Source organism: Papio anubis, chromosome 12 (assembly GCF_008728515.1).
Source record: "Papio anubis isolate 15944 chromosome 12, Panubis1.0, whole genome shotgun sequence".
Taxonomy (NCBI): domain Eukaryota; kingdom Metazoa; phylum Chordata; class Mammalia; order Primates; family Cercopithecidae; genus Papio; species Papio anubis.
The window spans coordinates 731,698-749,895 of NC_044987.1; the positions used below are offsets into that span (position 1 = coordinate 731,698).

An 18,198-nucleotide genomic window follows, 5' to 3' on the forward strand; every position below is an offset into this window, starting at 1 on the left:
TTGCATATTGCCATTAAAGATTTAAATTAGTAGGTCAATACAACAACAAATGATATGATTCAAGGAAGACTATGACTGGGATAGTCACAGTGGAGCCTCCAACAGGAAAACAAACATGAAGTTATGAATATGAAATTAGGTACAAAGAATGTTTGTTAAGAATGAGAACAGAAATCACAAAAATATTACAAATTTTAAAAGCTGGCAACACAAAACAAAATTTAGAAAAGTAACAATATGTTTATTAATTCCTTAGTCTCTATAATGTTTGCCACATATTTAGGATCTTTGATCACTTCATCATATGCCCATGATTTTGTAATACTGTCTAGGAAATAATAGTTAAGACTTTCCTTTAGCGTGGTTAATTTTAAAATTTAATATTAACAGTTTGGAATGGTTTCTTTCTACTTCATAACTCATTATTGAAAATCATGCAGAGTTTTAAGGACCACTGTTAAATCTGGGGGCATTTCAAGTTTTCTTGTAGTGTGGCTAAGCCTAAATATCCTTTGACATAAGAAAATTCATAACCTAGTTTTTCAACCACATCCACACTGTCATGGCATTACGGGGGCTTACACTAGCATTCATGGTAGGCCCTACAAATCCATGTTACAAACCTAGGTGAGTCAAATAAGATGGCAGAGTATTCCTGGCAGCCATTCCAACACAGAGACGCCCAGCAATAGCAACTATACACAGCAGTGGCTGTGGACCACGTAAGTTATCCCACTAACCCAAACTGAATATGCTCCCAATTCGAGTTCCCTCGGCTGGGAAAAAAGCCAGTGGCAATTTAATACCACCCAACATGAAGAGAAGAATGACACAGGGAAGAAGAGTGGAAGAAGAGAACCATCTTAACCGACCACAGCTAAAGCATCTTATTTTGAAACTTGGAGGACACAATGCTAGGTGAAATCCAGGGTCTTGTAAGTGGTTCCTTTGTAAGCGAAGGGCTCTAAAACTGGTTAGATGGGCTTCCCTTTAAATCTGCCTCTGAATAATTAAGAACCAAATGAACTGTAACATGATAGTAATGGAAGTAGTGGCAGGAGCAACAGTAACAGTAAATCTCTACCACGTATTGATGAAAAACAAAACCTGAGAGCTCACTACTATGACAGGTACTCTGCTAAGCACGTCACATGAATTAACTTTAATTTTACTGTATTAATTTTATTTTAGTGTCATTTTTGTTACTTTTGGACACTCTGACAGATTTATACATAGTCACTATTTTGTAAAACAACCCTACAAAGCTACTTTACATTATTACTACTCTTTTATAGATAAGGAAATTGACTTCAACAATCACACAGCAGAGCTGAGACCGAAACCTAGGTCTATCTATGCTCCTTCACGACAGGAATTCAGAAGAGGAAGAGACCACCTCAGTGAAGAGACCCTCTGAAAAGGCTTCACAGATAGGTACATGAAGCTGGATGTTGGGGAATGAGTTAAGATGAACAGAAAGACAAGATGATGACTGCATTTGAGGCAGACGGGCCACGGTAACAAAAGAAGAAAAATGGAAGTGCACAGGGTTATTCAGAAGACAGTGACAGAACAAATCTACAGAGCCACAGACCGTGCTACAAATCCTGTGATCCCCAGTAGAAAGCGAATTAAAGTCTTATGACCCGTGTTCTCCTTATTATGTAGCCATAAGCTTTCTTTTACATAGAAAAAAGAGAAAAAAAGAATATTTCTTTAGAGTCCAATTCCATCTCCCCAGTTCTCTATGAAAGGGCAGATGCACAGAGCGTGCAAAGTAGTGCCCCATCTCTGTCACCTGGAAAGCCAGATCCAGTGATTTCTGCCTTGATGGTAAGGTGATTTCCACTGGAAACTGAGGTTTTACACCAAGCATGTCACATCATTATTCCACTACAGAGGAGGCTTAAAATCAGAGCCTCTAAACTCCAGCTAATTTTCTTCCTCAAGGTTTCATTAGAAGAGGTTTTTTGTGTTGTTTTGTTTTTTAATGTGAGCTAAAAGGTGCTGTTCACACATGAGAATAATGACAACTAAAGTTTTAACAGATTTTACTTACTTTGCACGTAGGAAACGTACTTGACAAGAAAGGCACAGAAAGTAAAATCTGTGAGTTCAGGAGAGATCAAAACAAAAACACTCCTCCTCAAAAAGTTACCCGACTCTGAACTCACTTGAAGGAATAGTTTCGTGCAATTTGCAAACAGCATGTGGGATATTAGCCCCAGGGTCGTAAAGGAGAAAATATTTGTTCTGGCTTCCATAAAATCCAAATTCCTCACCCAACGTTACAAAAATCTCCTCTCCCCACTATTGCCTATGTTGGACAGAGAGAGAAAGAGTGAGGGAGAAAAAGGGAACGACAGGGAGTGATCTGCTGTAAACGGACACCAGAGCCGGATGAAAGAGGAATTCCACCAATTTCATCTCAGCATTTTGTTCTATTTTTCATATGCCTTAAGTCTGCACAAGCTGTACTAACAGGATGAAACACTGTGAAAATCACAGAAGTAAGCATCTCTAAAATTACATGCATAATCTGTTTTCAATTTAAATCAAAGTCTCATCTCTGACCTACCTCTAGAGAGTAACTTAAGCTAGAAATATATATAGAAAATGATCAGATGTTTGACACTAACAGTCATCACCCACAAAATAGAGAAGTCAGGCTTCAACAGAATTCATGAAAAGAATAAATAAGAGAATAACATAATGCTTTTGCATACCACTCTTGAAGTTTACATGCAGTTAGCATCTATTTCAGCAGACACTCTAAAAATATGTGTCCTCTATAGGGATCCTGGGCCCTAAAGCAGGCTTCTCAACCTGAGGTGGTGCATAAATGGTCTTCTGGGGGGGTTACAAATCCCCCAAAACAGTATATAAAACTTTCCATGCATATGCATTATATTAGTCTGTTTTCATGCTGCTGATAAAGACATACCCAAGACTGGGCAATTTACAAAAGCAATAGGCTTATCGTAGTCACAGTTCCACGTGGCTGGGAAGGCCTCATAATCACGGCAGAAGGTGAAAGGCACATCTCACATGGCAGCAGACAAGAGAAGAGCTTGTGCAAGGAAACTCCCCTTTCGGAAACCATCAAATCTCATAAGACTTATTCACTATCACGAGAACAGCATGAGAAAGACCCACCCCCATGATTCAATTATCTCCCATCGAATCCCTCCCACAATACGAGGAAATTACAGAAGCTACAAGATGAGATTTGGGTGGGGACACAGAGCCAAACCATATCATTCCACCCCTGGCCCCTCCCAAATCTCATGTCCTCACATTTCAAAACCAATCATACCTTCCCAACAGTCCCCCAAAAGTTTAGCTCATTTCAGCATTAACTCAAAAGTCCACAGTCCAAAGTCTCATCTGAGACAAGTCCCTTCTGCCTATGAACCTGTAAAATCAAAAGCAAGTTAGTTACTTCCTAGATACAATGTGGTACAGGCATTAAATAGAGCCATTCCAAATGGGAGAAACTGGCCAAGACAAAGGAGCTATAGGCCCCATGCAAGTCCAAACTCCAACAAGGCAGTCAGATCTTAAAGCTCCAAAATGATCTCCCTTGACTCCAAGTCTCACATCCAGGTCACACTGATATAAGAGGTGGGTTCCCATGGTCTTGGACAGTTCCCCACCTGTGGCTTTGCAGGATACAGCCTCACTCCCCGCTGCTTTCACAGGCTGGTGTTGAGTGTCTGTGGCTTTTCCAGGTGCATGGTGCAAGCTGTCAGTGGATCTATCATTCTGGGGTCTGGAGGATGGTGTGGCCCTCTTCTCACAGCTCCACTAGGTAGTACCCCAGCAGGGGCTCTGTGTGGGGGATCTGACCCCACATTTCCCTTCTGCACTGTCCTAGCAGATGTTCTCAATGAGAGCCCCACCACTGCAGCACACTTCTGCCTGGACATCCAGGCATTTTCATACATCCTCTGAAATCTAGGTGAAGGTTCCCAAACCTCAATTCTTGACCTTCTGTGCACTCGCAGGCTCAACACCATGTGGAAGTTGCAAGGCTTAGGGCTTGCATCCTCTGAAGCCATGGCCTGAGCTCTATGCTGGCCCCTTTCAGCCATGGCTAGAGCGGCTGGAATGCAGGGCACTGAGTCTACAGGCAGCACACAGCACAGGGACCCAGGGCCCAGCCCATGAAACCACTTTTTCCTCCTAGGCCTCAGGCCTGTGATGGGAGGCTTGGCTGTGAAGGCCTGTGACATGCCCTGGAGACATTTTCCCCGTTGTCTTGGGGATTAACATTTGGCTCCTCGTTACTTATGCAAATTTCTGCAGCCAGCTTGAATTTCTCCTCAGAAAACAAGATTTTCTTTAATATCACATTGTCCAGCTGCAAATTTTCTGAACTTTTATGCTCTGCTTCCCTTATAAAACTGAATGCCTTTAACAGCACCCAACTCAACTCATGAATGTTTTGCTGCTTAGGAATTTCTTCCGTTAGATATCCTAAATCATCTCTCTCAAGTTCAAAGTTGCACAAATCTCTACGGCAGGGGCAAAATGTCACCACTCTCTTAGCTAAAATATACCAAGAGTCACCTTTACTCCAGTTCCCAACAAGTTCCTCATCTCCATCTGAGGCCATCTCAGCCTGGATTTCATTATCCATATCATTATCAGCATTTTGGTAAAAACCATTCAACAAGTCTCTAGGAAGTTCCAAACTTTCCCACATTTTCTTGTCTTCTTCTGAGCCCTCCAAACTGTTCCAACCTCTGCCTGTGACCCAGTTCCAAAGTCACTTCCACATTTTCAGGTATTTTCAGTGGCACCCCATTCTACTGGTACCAGTTTACTCTTTTAATCTATTTTCATGCTGCTGATAAAGACATACCTGAGACTGGGCAATTTACAAAAGAAAGAGGTTTATTAGACTTAAACAGTTCCACATGGTTGGGGAGGCCTCACAATCATGGCAGAAGGTAAAAGGCACATCTCACGTGGCGGCAACAAGAGAAGAGAGCTTGTGCAGGAAAACTTCCCTTTTTAAACCCATCAGATCTCAAGAGACTTACTATCACAAGAACAGCATGGGAAAGACCCACCCCATGATTCAATTATCTGCCTCTGGGTCCCTCCCACAACATGAGGAAATTACGGGAGCTACAAGATTTGGGTGGGGACACAGAGCCAAGCCATATCAAGCATAAAAGCACTTTTTGGAGGAGTCCATAGATTTCATCTTTTCCTATAAAGTAGTCAAACCTAAGCTATTTCACTGACGTTACCCCAAGATCTAAAACTGTCTGGCAAATAAAAGATTGAGATTTTTTTTTTTTTACTCAGCCACTGCTTTAGTGATTCACAGCAAAGGTTCTTAGCTCATTCTCTATCACCAGTGGACTTACCAGCTAGACCAAATATGGTCAGAGTGAAAACTTCATATCTGATGCTTACAAATCAGATTGAATTAAAAATAGCAACCCAACCAATTGGTTATCCATTTTTTCTTCCTGGTAAACAAACACAGGAATTCTTGAAACACTAGATCTAGTAAGTAAAGCTGTAGATTTAAAAAACAAAAAAAGAACAAAAAAAACCCAACAGTTTTCTGAATAAATTTTTCCAACCTCTCAGGATGGAGGAGGGCTTCAAACCAAGTTTACCTGCCTACAAAACACACCTAAACTTTCAGAAGAGGAAGATATTTCTGTTGACTACATTTTCAAAACCTTCAAGTGCAATTATAATTAACAAATATGAACTAATTCAATTAATCAGTTATAAATTTATATGCCTACAAAGTCACTCCTTTGGATCTAAAACTCATATACCTAAGGTGGGTTAGCTGATAAGAAAGGGAAAGAAATGTGGATGTTTTGGTGGTAGTGTGAGAGAGGTTGGGTTTAAATTACTTTCAAGTGATTTGGATTACAACCAATATTATTTCCCCAAGGTCCAAAAAATGAATCACATGCAAAGCTAGGAAATGAATCCAAAATGCCGAACACCCACGATACTGTGCTCTTTTTTTTCACCCAGAAAACTATCTGAAACGCTGCAAACAACACAGCCTTCCAGAGACGCAGTGGGTGGTTTTTGTCCACACAGTACATCGGATGGCACCTTTCAGTAAACCAGCACTTCATCCTGTGGAGAACGGAATCTCAGATTTCAGCTGGAAAGCTCAGTAAAGTTACTTTTGTACTTTGTCCCTGAATGTCTTCATCTGTAGCTGTTACTAGTAGACTAAGTAGGTGCTGTTTCAGGTGGCTGTCTAGTGTGGAATAGTTGTAATTCTCCAAATTTTAAGTTAATGATAAATGTTTGCTTTTCAGACAAACTAATGCAAGGACAGAGATTATAGCTATAGAGTTGGGCATATTTTTTAAATAAGAGAGCCCCATCTTTAAAGCAGTGATTCTTAGGGAGAGACATACAACCCCAACCCTCAAGAATATCAGAACTTCCTGGGGGTGTATGCAATGAAAAAAACAGCAAATATTTAAGTTCATAATTTTGTTTTGTTTTGAGAAGGAGTTTCCCTCTTATTGCCAAGGCTGGAGTACAACGGCGCGATCTTGGCTCACCACAACCTCCACCTCCCAGGTTCAAGCAATTCTCCTGCCTCAGCCTCCTAAGAAGCTGGGATTACAGGCGCATGTCACCACACCAGGCTAATTTTTTTTTATTTTCAGTAGAGAGAGGGCTTCTCCATGTTGGTCAGGCTCGTCTCGAACTCCCGACCTCAGGTGATCTACCTGCCTTGGCTTCCCAAAGTGAGCCACTGCACTCGGCCCATAATTTTGTATTTAAAAAAGGAAAACAAAAACATTACCCTTGCAACAAGAACAGTTAAAGAAGAGTGTGTGACTCTTCCATTAACGAGAGGGGAACAGGTGAAGTAAAGTGGCTATTCCTGTTTTCAGAAGTGTAGCTGATTAGGTGCCATGAAGGGCCCTTCTGCTCCAACAATGAGATCCTGCAAAAGTCACAGTTTTTACTCCACATCTCACAAGGAAGTGGGGGAATCTTTAAAAGGACAAACTGATACAGCTGTAGGCTAAAACCAGCGAGCAGAAAGATGGGTGAGGAGTGTTAAACTGAGAGCAAAGGCTCATTTTAACACTTCAGTGGGCTGGGCACGGTGGCTCACGCCTGTAATCCCAGCACTTTGGGAGGCCAAGGCAGGCGGATCACCTGAGGTCAGGAGTTTGAGACCAGCCTGGCCAACATGGCGAAACCCTGTCTCTACTAAAAATACAAAAATTAGCCAGGTGTGGTGGCAGGTGCCTGTAATCCCAGCTACTTGGGAGGCTGAGGCAGGAGAATCGCTTGAACCTGGAAGGTGGTGGTTGCAGTGGGCCAAGATGATGCCACTGCACTCCAGCCTGGGCAACAGAGTGAGACTCCAACTTAAAAACAAACAAACACACACTTCAGTGGGGACACTGAGCCCTTGGACCAGCAGAAAGGCAGGTAAGAGGAAAGTGGGGCCTGAGATTTTGAAGTAATGCCAGAGATCCTGAAAGAGCTAGTCACCCCAGAGAGAGGCTGTCCTGTCACTCAGTGGAAGGCCGCACTCTCAAGAAAAACCATCCTTGGCCAGGCACAGTGGCTCACACCTGTAATCCCAGCAGTTTGGGAGGCTGAGGCAGGTGTATCACCTGAGGTCAGGAGTTCAAGACCAGCCTGGCCAACAAGGTGAAACACTGTCTCTACTAAATGTACAAAAATTAGCCAGGTGTGGTGGCAGGCACCTGTAATCCCAGCTACTCGAGAGGCTGAGGCAGGAGAATTGCTTGAGGTTGCAGTGAGCCAAGACTGTCACTGCACTCCAGCATGGGCGGAAGAGCAAAACTCCATCTCAAAAAAAAAAAAAAAAAAAAAAAAGCATCCTTGGCATAGCAATATCCAGAATCTATAAGGAACTTAAACAACAAAACAACCCCATTAAAAAGTGGGCAAGACATAAACAGATACTTCTCAAAAGACATGTATGTGGCCAATACACATACAAAAAAATGCTCAACATCACTCATCATCAGAGAGATGCAAATCCAAACCACAATGACATGCCATCTCATACCAGTCAGAATGGCTATTAAAGAATCAAAAAACAGGCCGGGTGCAGTGGCTCGCGCACGTAATCCCAGCACTTTAGGAGGCCAAGGTGGGCAGATCACCTAAGGTCAAGAGTTTGAGACCAGACTGGCCAACATGGCAAAACCCTGTCTCTACTAAAAATACAAAAATTAGTTGGGCATGATGGCAGGAGCCTGTAATCCCAGCTACTTGGGAGGCTGAGGTAGGAGAATCGCTTGAACCCAAGAGGCAGAGGTTGCAGTGAGCCAAGATCGTACCACTACACTCCAGCTTGGGCAACAGAGCAAGACTCCATCTCAAAAAAAAAAAAAAAAAACCAATAGATGTTAGTGAGATTGCAAAGAAAGGGGAATGCTTATACTGTTGGTGGGAATGAAAATTAGTTCCGGCCCTGTGAAAAGCTTGGACACGTCCAAAAGAAAAGTTTGGACATTTCACAACTAAAAGCAGAACTACCATTCAACCTGGCAATCCCATTACTGGGTATATACCCAAAGGAAAAAAAATCAGTCTATCAAAAAGACACACGTACTTGTATGTTTATCATAGCACAACTGACAACAGTACAGACATGGAATCATGCTAGCTGCCCACAAATGGTGGACTGAATAAAGAAAATGTGGTGGCTCATGCCCATAAACTCAGCTATTTGGGAGGCTGAGCTGGAAGGACCACTTGAGACTGGGAGTTCTAGACCAGCGTGGGCAATATAGTGGGACCCCGTGTCTAAAAAAGTTAAATAAATAAAATAAAAAATAGTTCCCCAGGTGTGGTGGTGCATAGCAATAGAAAAACAAAAGAAAGCATCCTTGGGTCAGGCCTAGATTTTCATAGATTAATATCAACCAAATATCCATTTATAATACAAGCAAAGAAACCACCATATGTACAAGTCATAAGAAATAACAAACAACAGATTTAGATCTCTAAGAACTTCAGATATTTGAAATATCACATATGGAATATAAAACAGCTGTGCACACAATGTTTTAAAAATCTGAAAAGGAGTAAGCCAGGTGCGGTGGCTCACGCCTGTGATCCAGCACTTTGGGAGGCCAAGGCGGGCAGATCACCTGAGGTCAGGAATTTGGGACCAGCCTTATCAACATGGAGAAACCTCGTCTCTACTAAAAATACAAAAATTAGCCAGCGTGGTGGCGGCCGCCTGTAATCCCAGCTACTCCAGAGGCTGAGGCAGGAGAACTGCTTGACCCTGGGAGGTGGCAGTTGAGGTGAGCCGAGATCACACCACTGCGCTCCAACCTGGGCAACAACAGCAAAACTCCATCTAAAAAAAAAGGAAAGGAGTAAAAAAACTAAGCAAGCAAAAAGTGACTCACTTATAAAAAGAACTAAGCAAAATTTTAGAAATGAATAATATAATCGGTGAAAAAACTCCGGGCATTGGTTAAATAACAGGTTAGATACAGTTGGAAGCAGAAGTAGTCAGCTGTAAAACAAAAATGAATCAAGAACCCAGAAGAGCACAGAGAGAGAAGAACACAAAAAAATGACAAAAAGGTGAACAGTATTGGAGGACAGAATGACTACATATGTTTAATCGCAGTCACAGAAGGAAAAAATTAAGCAGGTAGAAGCTAGGTGATATTTGAATAGATAAGAACTGAGAATTCTCAAGAAAGAAAGAAATTCACAGGAATACAAACCACAACATATAACAAGTAGAATAACTGAAAAGAAATTCAGGCAGGGCATGCCTATAATCTCATGCACTTTGGGAGGCTAAGGCAGTAGGATCCCTTGAACTCAGGAGTTCAAGATCAGCCCGGGGAACAGAGTAAGACCTTGTCTCTACAAAAAAATGTTTAAAAAATTAGCCAGGTGAAGTGCTGCCCATCTGCAGTCCTGGCTACTTGGGAGACTGAGGCAGGAGGATGACTTGAGCCCATGAGGTCAAGGCTGCAGTCAGCCGTGATGTACCACCACACTCCAGCCTGGGCAATAGAGCTAGACCCTGTCTGAAAAAACAGTAAGAAGAAAGAAAGAAAAGGAAAAGAAAGTCACCCTATACACCTTGTAGTAATATTTTAGAATGCCAAAGACAAAGAAAGGATTTTAAAGTAGCTGGAAAGAAGACAGGCAACCTAGAAGACCAAAGATATGAATGACTACCAACATCACAACAGTAATAAATGGAAACCAGAAAGCATATGTAGTCCAAGCTCTAGAACAAAATAACTGTCAACCTAAGATTATGTATCTAGCAAATCTTTATTTCAAGAACAAAATTAGCCATATTTTCAGATATAAACAAAAACTAGTTCAACATTAAGAGACCTACACTGAAAGAAGTTTCCTTGAACTATTCTAACAGCTTCCTAATTGACCTCCCTCTCCAATCTTCTCTAATGTTCCTAAAACAATTCTGATCATGTTACTTTCCTGCTTGAAACTGCCAGATGAATTTCTAGACCTTATATAATAAAGTCCAAATTTCTTAGCTGGGCATTGAAAGTGCTTTACAATGTAGTTACTCGCCAATGTTCTCTTCGATGGACAATGTGCCTCTTCAATTTACTAGCTGTGACCTTGGGGCAGGTAATTAGCCTACCCAAGCCTAAGACTCGGTATCTGTAAAATGAAACCTCTGAAACTGCTGAGACCAACTACAATAGCTCAGATGGTATGGACTGAATGTATGTGTCCCCACAACGTTCACATGATGAAACCCTAACCCTAATGTGATGGCATTAGGAGGTAGTGCCTTTGGAACGTAATTGGGTTAAATGAGATAACGAGATGAAAACTCCATCATGGGCTTAGTGCCCTTATAAGAGACTCCACGGCTCTCTTTTTCTCCACCATGTGAGGACACAGCAGTATGCAAGCCGGGAATGGGGCCCTCATCAGGAACCCAATCTGTAGGCACTTCATCTTGGACATCCCAGGCTCCAGAACCCATGAAATAAATGTCTTATTTATGCCACCCTGTTTGTAGTATTCTGTTATAGAAGCCCAAGCTCACTAAGACCCCAGCTACAGCAATAAGCACAATGCTATCACATAGTTTTCAGTAACTGGCAGGTGTTATCATTATAACTCACTCATCCCAAAATACAACATATGCATTCCCAAGTCCATGCCTTTGCCCAGTTTCCTCCACTTTCCCATCCACACTCCTGTCCCTCCCAAATCTATACTTAAGTCAGTCAAATTATCTGTACAAGTCCAGCTCCTTCTTGAAATTCTCCTCTACCAGGTCAGCCCAGACAGAGTAAGTGCTCTCACTTCTAAACCCACAAGATATTTACCCAAATGCTGCTCTGTTATTTAACTAAACTATATGTTCCCTCTGGTAAAGGAAAGACATTATCTTAAGTTCTCCTGTTTTGCCCATGGAGTGCTTTACTGCCATGAAAATGGAGACTACCAAATAAATATGGATTGGCTGATTAAGTTTCAGTACCCTGACAGAGATGCTTTAAAGGAAAAACATGCCCACCCCCAACAACAACAACAAAAAAAGCAGCTGTCTGGATTTGTTGCATTGTCTCTCAGCTTCCAGACAGCTGCACTTCATTCTAAAGACACTAAATATGTTCCTTAGAGAAAGACATCCAACAAGGAAGTCCATGTTGGGCAGGAAGAAGCGATGGGGCACATCAGCTGACAGTGTGCTTCAGGAAGCATCTTTCAGAGTCCAGTTTCAATAGAAGTCAATTGCACCCTGTATTTTTATCACTCAAGAGGAAGAAAACAGAAATCTTCCAGGGGCTGCCACAGAGTAGGTGCTCCATAATTTTTGGCTTGTTTTGAACAGGTGAACCAAGGCCATTACTCAGATCATTTTGTCTGTGTGTTCAAAAAGAAGTGGGGAGGCGGTAATCTCGGCAGCTCTCAGTTTTCCAGCTAACCATTTGCTGAGGACACCACAGCTGACTCCCCCACCCAAAAGTCAGTGGCAACTAATCTCTCAAATGAGTCACAAAGAATACATTATCAAGAAACTGAACTTCCAGTCAGCCACTCCTTCATCCGATGTGGCTGATATTAAGAAGCTAGAAAAAGGCACAATCCACATGCTATCACATTAAACAAACAAATTACATTTTCCCATTACTAGTGCCAAATTTAAAATTCCACTATTGCATCTACTGGAAGCCAAACCAAGATGCAATTTTTTTCATTACACAAAAAATAACCTCATTAAATAACGTTTGGAAAACAGACAAAGGAATAAAAGAATCAACCAGGAAAACTAAAACAACGAAAAGCAGAAAACAATTGGCTAGAACACTTCCACTCATAAACAGCCCCTATCAACATTCGGGTTCATTTTCATCCTGTTTTTTTCCCCCTAAGCATAGATGTTTTGTGTAATTGTAACCATACAGTCTATACTAGTACACCTGCAGCTTGTGTCACTTAATGATATCATAAGCATTTCTCCATCTTTTTCTCCTTCTTAACCTTGCACAAAAGCAGATGGCAGAAAGATTCTGAAATTAAACCAAGTCAATAAATTCTTACCATTCTCTTTCTTCCACAATAACTACTGTAGTAAAAACTGACACTTTTCCGGAAGTTCCCAGGGCCACTAGAAATAAGATTTTTTTTAAAAAAGGCCTCGACACAAAGAGAGTGTCTAAGAAATGTTTACTCACTTTCAAGTGACAAAGAGACACAAACTGAATATTTACTAGAATCACCTCTGGAAAGATAGAAAAAAAATCAAATTCAGCCTCTGTTACCAACAAATTTTTTATTGTCATTGAGAAGATACAGTACGCTCACACCTAACAATTAAAGCCCAATGTAAACTGCAGTCAGTTACCCTGACTCTCTAAGGGCTGGCGATGTTTTACTCATTTTGCAACCCTAGCACACAGAACAGTGCCTGACACATCATAGATACTCAATAAATGGCTGTTGTACTAAACTGAACTAAAGGCTATGATCTAAGCTTATTTAGAGATAGGAAGGATCACTGTGGGCTGTGGGCTGAGGTTGTTAAACACAGCAGATAGTATGAATATGGCAGAATTTGATTTTGGCAATAATTTTCAGGAGGAAGGTTGAACCATAGAAACCTCGGGAAACTCTGGAAATGAAAGATACTAAGAAAAAATGTTCACATAGTCCTAACTATATTAAATAGTTTGATGTCTTTATACAAGCAGCACTGAAACCTCTGCTGTATGTATTAACTAGTCATGGGAAATGTAATATATAACACATAACAGATACTACTTAAAACCAAAAGAAACTCACCAACACAAAACACTACAGCATTCCTGGGACATCAGAAACACGGGCTAATTCTCAGGAGGCTTTCTGTGTGCCACGCCAAGAAGCAAAGAGACAGTCAATTAAGGCTTTAGCTCTCCATATACAGCACCACAGTGGATACTGTCCTTGTTAAACTAGGTGTAAAAGAATGTGCTTACGAAAACTTTCAGGATCTCTTTACACTCCAGTGAAGCTATTTGCATATACTGCTAGAATTCTGAAACTATATACAAAGATCTGAAATTTGCATTCAACTTTAACAGCACAACATTCACACCACCTGACTATAAACATACCATTTCCCTCCCCCACCCCCGAGACAGAGTTTCACTCTTGTCCCCCAGGCAGGCGTGCAGTGGCACAATTTTGGCTCACTGCAACCTCTACCTCCCAGGTTCAAGTGATTCTCCTGTCTCAGCCTCCAGAGTAGCTGGGACAACAGGCACGCACCGGCACGCACCACCACGCCCAACTAATTTTTGTATTTTTAGTAGAGACAGGGTTTCACCATGTTGGCCAAGATGTTGTTGATCTCCTGACCTTGTGATTTGCCTGCCTCGGCCTCCCAAAGTGCTGGCATAAGCCACCGCACCCTGCCAACTATAAACATATCTTAAAAGAGAATCCAGCTGGGCACAGTGGCTCACGCCTGTAATCTCAGCACTTTGGGAGGCCAAGGTGGGCAGGTCAGTTGAGGTCAAGAGTTCAAGACCAGCCTGGCCAACATGGTGAAACCCCACGTCTACTAAAAATAATACAAACATTAGCCAGGCAAGGTGGCACGCATCTGTAATCTCAGCTACTCGGGAGGCTGAGGCAGGAGAATGGCTTGAACCTGGGAGGCGGAGTTTTGCAGTGAGCTTTGCAGTGAGCTGAGCTCACGTCACTGCATCAGAAACTCTGTCTCAAATAAAAAAAAAAATTCCAGCTTCACCACTAGGGTATTCTTCAGCAGACTCCATACATCCTAACTTCATTCACACATATTTTCCTTTCTTTTATTACATTTGTGCTTTTAAAAAATTCAAAGAATTTATGGAGAAGGAATCTGCTAATATCACATCTCTAACAGCTGCTAGTTGAATGTACTAAATCCAAAGCTGTGTCTGTTACATTATGTGGTCAACTTATACTTGATGAAAGTCTGGTTGCTTTCAAAAGAATTGATTTAAACCCGCCCCATGGAGTTTCCCTAAAAACAAGTTCCGTAGAGCTTAGGGGTTGTGTGGATAATTCTGCCTGGATGTAATACTGCAATTACTTACGATTAAGTATCTCTAGTACTTATCCATTCAGTCTCCTTAGCCTGAAGCACTGAAGAACAAATGCCCATCAACAAGTCATGTGGGAATGAGCAGCTGATATAAAGTACTGCATGCTTTCAAGACAGGTGTTCTTTGTTTTCTTAAAAACATACATACAAGTCTGACAACGATTATATCTGCCAGATAATTAAGAATTAGAACAACACAAAAGAATATGCCATTCTAAAAAATGTTACTGGAGTCCAAACAAACGCAAATAAAAGAATTAAACATTTTTTCAAAAATTTCCCAGAAATTTTGATTTTCAGATTTTGACATGCTTCAGCACACAAACTGTCTTATCTGAAGAATGAAAACTGTTACTGTTTTAATTCTAAATAAGACACTTCCTCTAGAATATCAAAAATTTGGAAACCTAACACTAATTAGTACACAATCATTCAAAAGAGACATGTGGCATAACATTTGTAAAGCTGAACCGCACCTGTCATGAGTCAACAAAAGAATATTTTATATACAAACCACATAGTGTTGAAAACTTGATAATTTGTTTAAACTGATCCATTAAAAGAACTCCACCGTCAAATGGAATAATACAAAAAACTAAAAATTGGATTAACACAAGTAATGAAGGATTTCCCATTTAAAACACAAAGGATATCACTCCCTACAAGGGTCTGAATCTCTCCATACTTCTCCTTCTTCATCCACAAAAGGGCACAATAATAGTAACAACTTCTTAGAGTTATCAAGATTAAATAAATTAGGACACATTAAATTCTTGTAACAGAGCCTGGCAAAGGGTAACCACAAAAGAAATGTTTGCTATTATATCAAGAACCAAAATTTTTAAAACGAAAATAAATTGTAATAGCAATTGAGAATAATCATGAAAAATAAAAAAGACACAGTTGTCACGACTTCTGGAAGAACAGTTTTAGGGTATGCTTAAAGCATAAACCAAATAATGGAAAAAGAGCCCCCTACTAAAAAAAGATAGCTACATGCCTTGTAAGTGGATTAACACATCCTATCACCTCGATTCTCTGTCATTAGTACTAGTTTGCAAAATTCGATTCTACCTCCTATGCTCTGCATGTAAATCCCAGCCCCTACTAGCAAAAAAGCCACAAAACTAGTCCCTTGGGGAAGGAAATCAGAGGTTAAGGGTATGTGAAGCTCTTCGCATTTTCTAGTTTTATTAACAAACTACCAAGTTGAAATTCATTCCTGAGCTAAACTGCCAAATGCTTCTGCAACAAAAACTGCAAACTTTCACGTGAACAGATCTTTTCAACAATAGAGAGTTGTTCCAGGCTGTGAATAGGACAGTGTCAGTGTGACCAACACAGCGGGTGCTGGACATTCCTGACACCCTTGTCCCCTGGCTAGCCTTTGATCACTTATCTCCCAACTGCATTTGGTTTGGGGAATCACTTTCAGGCAAAGTATATAGACTTTGCCTTAGCGTGTATCATCTACACGCTAAAACTCATCTTTTGTCACAGAGCCCATCACGAGCATCCCATTCGCATAAAGCACCAAACACAGGAATGCTTTGTTTTCCAAAATCTGTCCACCTTCACTCCTAAACAGTCCCTCCGTGTTTTAATTTGTATATTCTGTAAAACATTATGGGATGACAGTGGAAACTCAATTAAACAATAAAATGACCTAAGAACCGAAAAAGGTCCTCGTCTGGTTACCTGCGGATGGCTGCCAGGGGAAAAGTGTGGAGTACCGCTTTAGGTAAACATGAGGTTGAGGCTTCACTGCTTACTTAGAATGCGGCCTTGGAAAGCAGACTAGACTTGACTCTGAAAATAGATTAATGAAACCTAACCTCACAGAGTTGCTGAAAGGAGTAAAGGAGATAAAGGCTCCAAAGTGCCTAGGAGATAGTACACGCTCACTAAACGAAAGCTATTTTAGTCCTCTGTACAACTGTCCAGGAAAATGTGGATCTAATGAGAATTCCAAACAGAGGGAAAGAAAACTGACAAAACTCAAGTTTATTAGTGTGTCTTGGTCAAATGCCCCGAATGCTATTTCCGGATAAGGGTCTGCGTGGTCTCCTCGGCCAGGACAGAGACAAAAAAGGTACTGGATTGATATCCATTTTATTTCTGCAAAAGAAAAGCAGCTCCTTTGTTTGCGTCGAGTCAAACGAACTGCAGATCCCCAGAAGGCTGTGCCCAGCAGCCCGCCAGGCCTCGGAGCTCTACCTCGCTGCTCCTCGGCGACGTCCCCCGCTCACCGTCCCTTCTGGAGAGCACAGCACTGCCGCGCAGGGTCTTCCAGCAAGTTCCAGCGCCCACGCCGCAGCTGCCGCGCTCCCTCCAGAGGGCCGTGCCCACCGCCCGGGAGGGCCCCACGCCGGGGACGAGCCCACCGCCCAGCACAGGACCCCGCCCGGGAGGAGCCCGCCCCCGGGGTCCGACGGCTGTCCGGGGCCGACTCACTGCCTGGGACGCGCCCCCACCCCAAATCAGCTCCCCGCCCAGGTCCAACTGCGGCCGTCCCGGGGCCCCTCCTGCCCGCCCCCGCCCAGCCAGGCCCGAGTCCCAGCCCCGCTGCGGGAACGCGGGCGCGCGCCGCCCCTCCGGCCCGGGACCCCGGGCGCCCTCGGAGCCGGGACCGCTATTCTCTCCCGGACCGGCTCCAGCCGCTTCGGCCCGCTCTGCTTCCGTCGCCCCCAACCCTAGTCTCCCAACAGCGGAAACGCGCACACTCACCCCTGAACAGCAGCAGCAGGACGAAGTCGGGCAGCCGAGCGCAGAGCCGGAGTCGCGGCGGCCGCCTCAGCGCCATGTCGAGGGGAACTGAGGGGCCAGCGGCCGCGCGGCGCAGCTTGTAGTCCCCGCGCATGCGCCCAGCCCGCCAGGACGCCGCGACCCGCCCCAGTTACCATGGCGACCGCCGGGCCCAGCCGAGCCGGCACCATGGTGACAGAGGAAGCTGAAGTCTGGTTGCTTACGGATGCAGCGATGCTCTGGACCGGCACATGGGTTCTCTTTCAACGGACTTGGCGGGAGGAGAGTAAAGAAGTATGTCCAAGAGTGAAGCAGGGTATATTTGTATAGCTATAGAATAAATCCATCGCAACAGGTCGGAGAAGGAACACTCCTTTAAAATTTGGGAAACAAGGCCGGGCGCGGTGGCTCAAGCCTGTAATCCCAGCACTTTGGGAGGCCGAGACGGGCGGATCACGAGGTCAGGAGATCGAGACCATCCTGGCTAACACGGTGAAACCCCGTCTCTACTAAAAAACACAAAAAACTAGCCGGGAGAGGTGGCGGGCGCCTATAGTCCCAGCTGCTTGGGAGGCTGAGGCAGGAGAATGGCTTAAACCCAGGAGGCGAAGGTTTCAGTGAGCCAAGGTCGCGCCATTGCACTCCAGCCTGGGAGAAAAGAGCGAAATTCCATTTCAAAAAAAGAAAAAAGATAAACCTAAGCACTTAAAATTTTAGGAGTTTGATTCAAGAATCAGGCAGTGCCAGACGGCGGGTGGTTTGGAGCCCAAGGGGAAAGCTTGTATAAGGTGCACACCGAAGCAAGGCAAAGAAAGCATTTGAGGCCGGGCGCGGTGGCTCAAGCCTGTAAT

At 43.0% G+C, this 18,198-nt stretch overlaps 1 protein-coding gene across 1 annotated transcript in view; it reads right to left on the reverse strand.

Moving 5' to 3' along the window:
* The window catches only part of JAM3 (junctional adhesion molecule 3), a 72,633-nt gene extending 55,080 nt beyond the window's left edge, over positions 1-17,553 (reverse strand). Inside the window, 2 exon segments of the mRNA XM_003910985.5 lie at positions 17,330-17,460; positions 17,462-17,553. Coding sequence (XP_003911034.2) covers positions 17,330-17,460; positions 17,462-17,538 — 208 coding nt within the window. The 5' untranslated portion in view covers positions 17,539-17,553.
* Between the last annotated feature and the right edge of the window lie 645 nt (positions 17,554-18,198).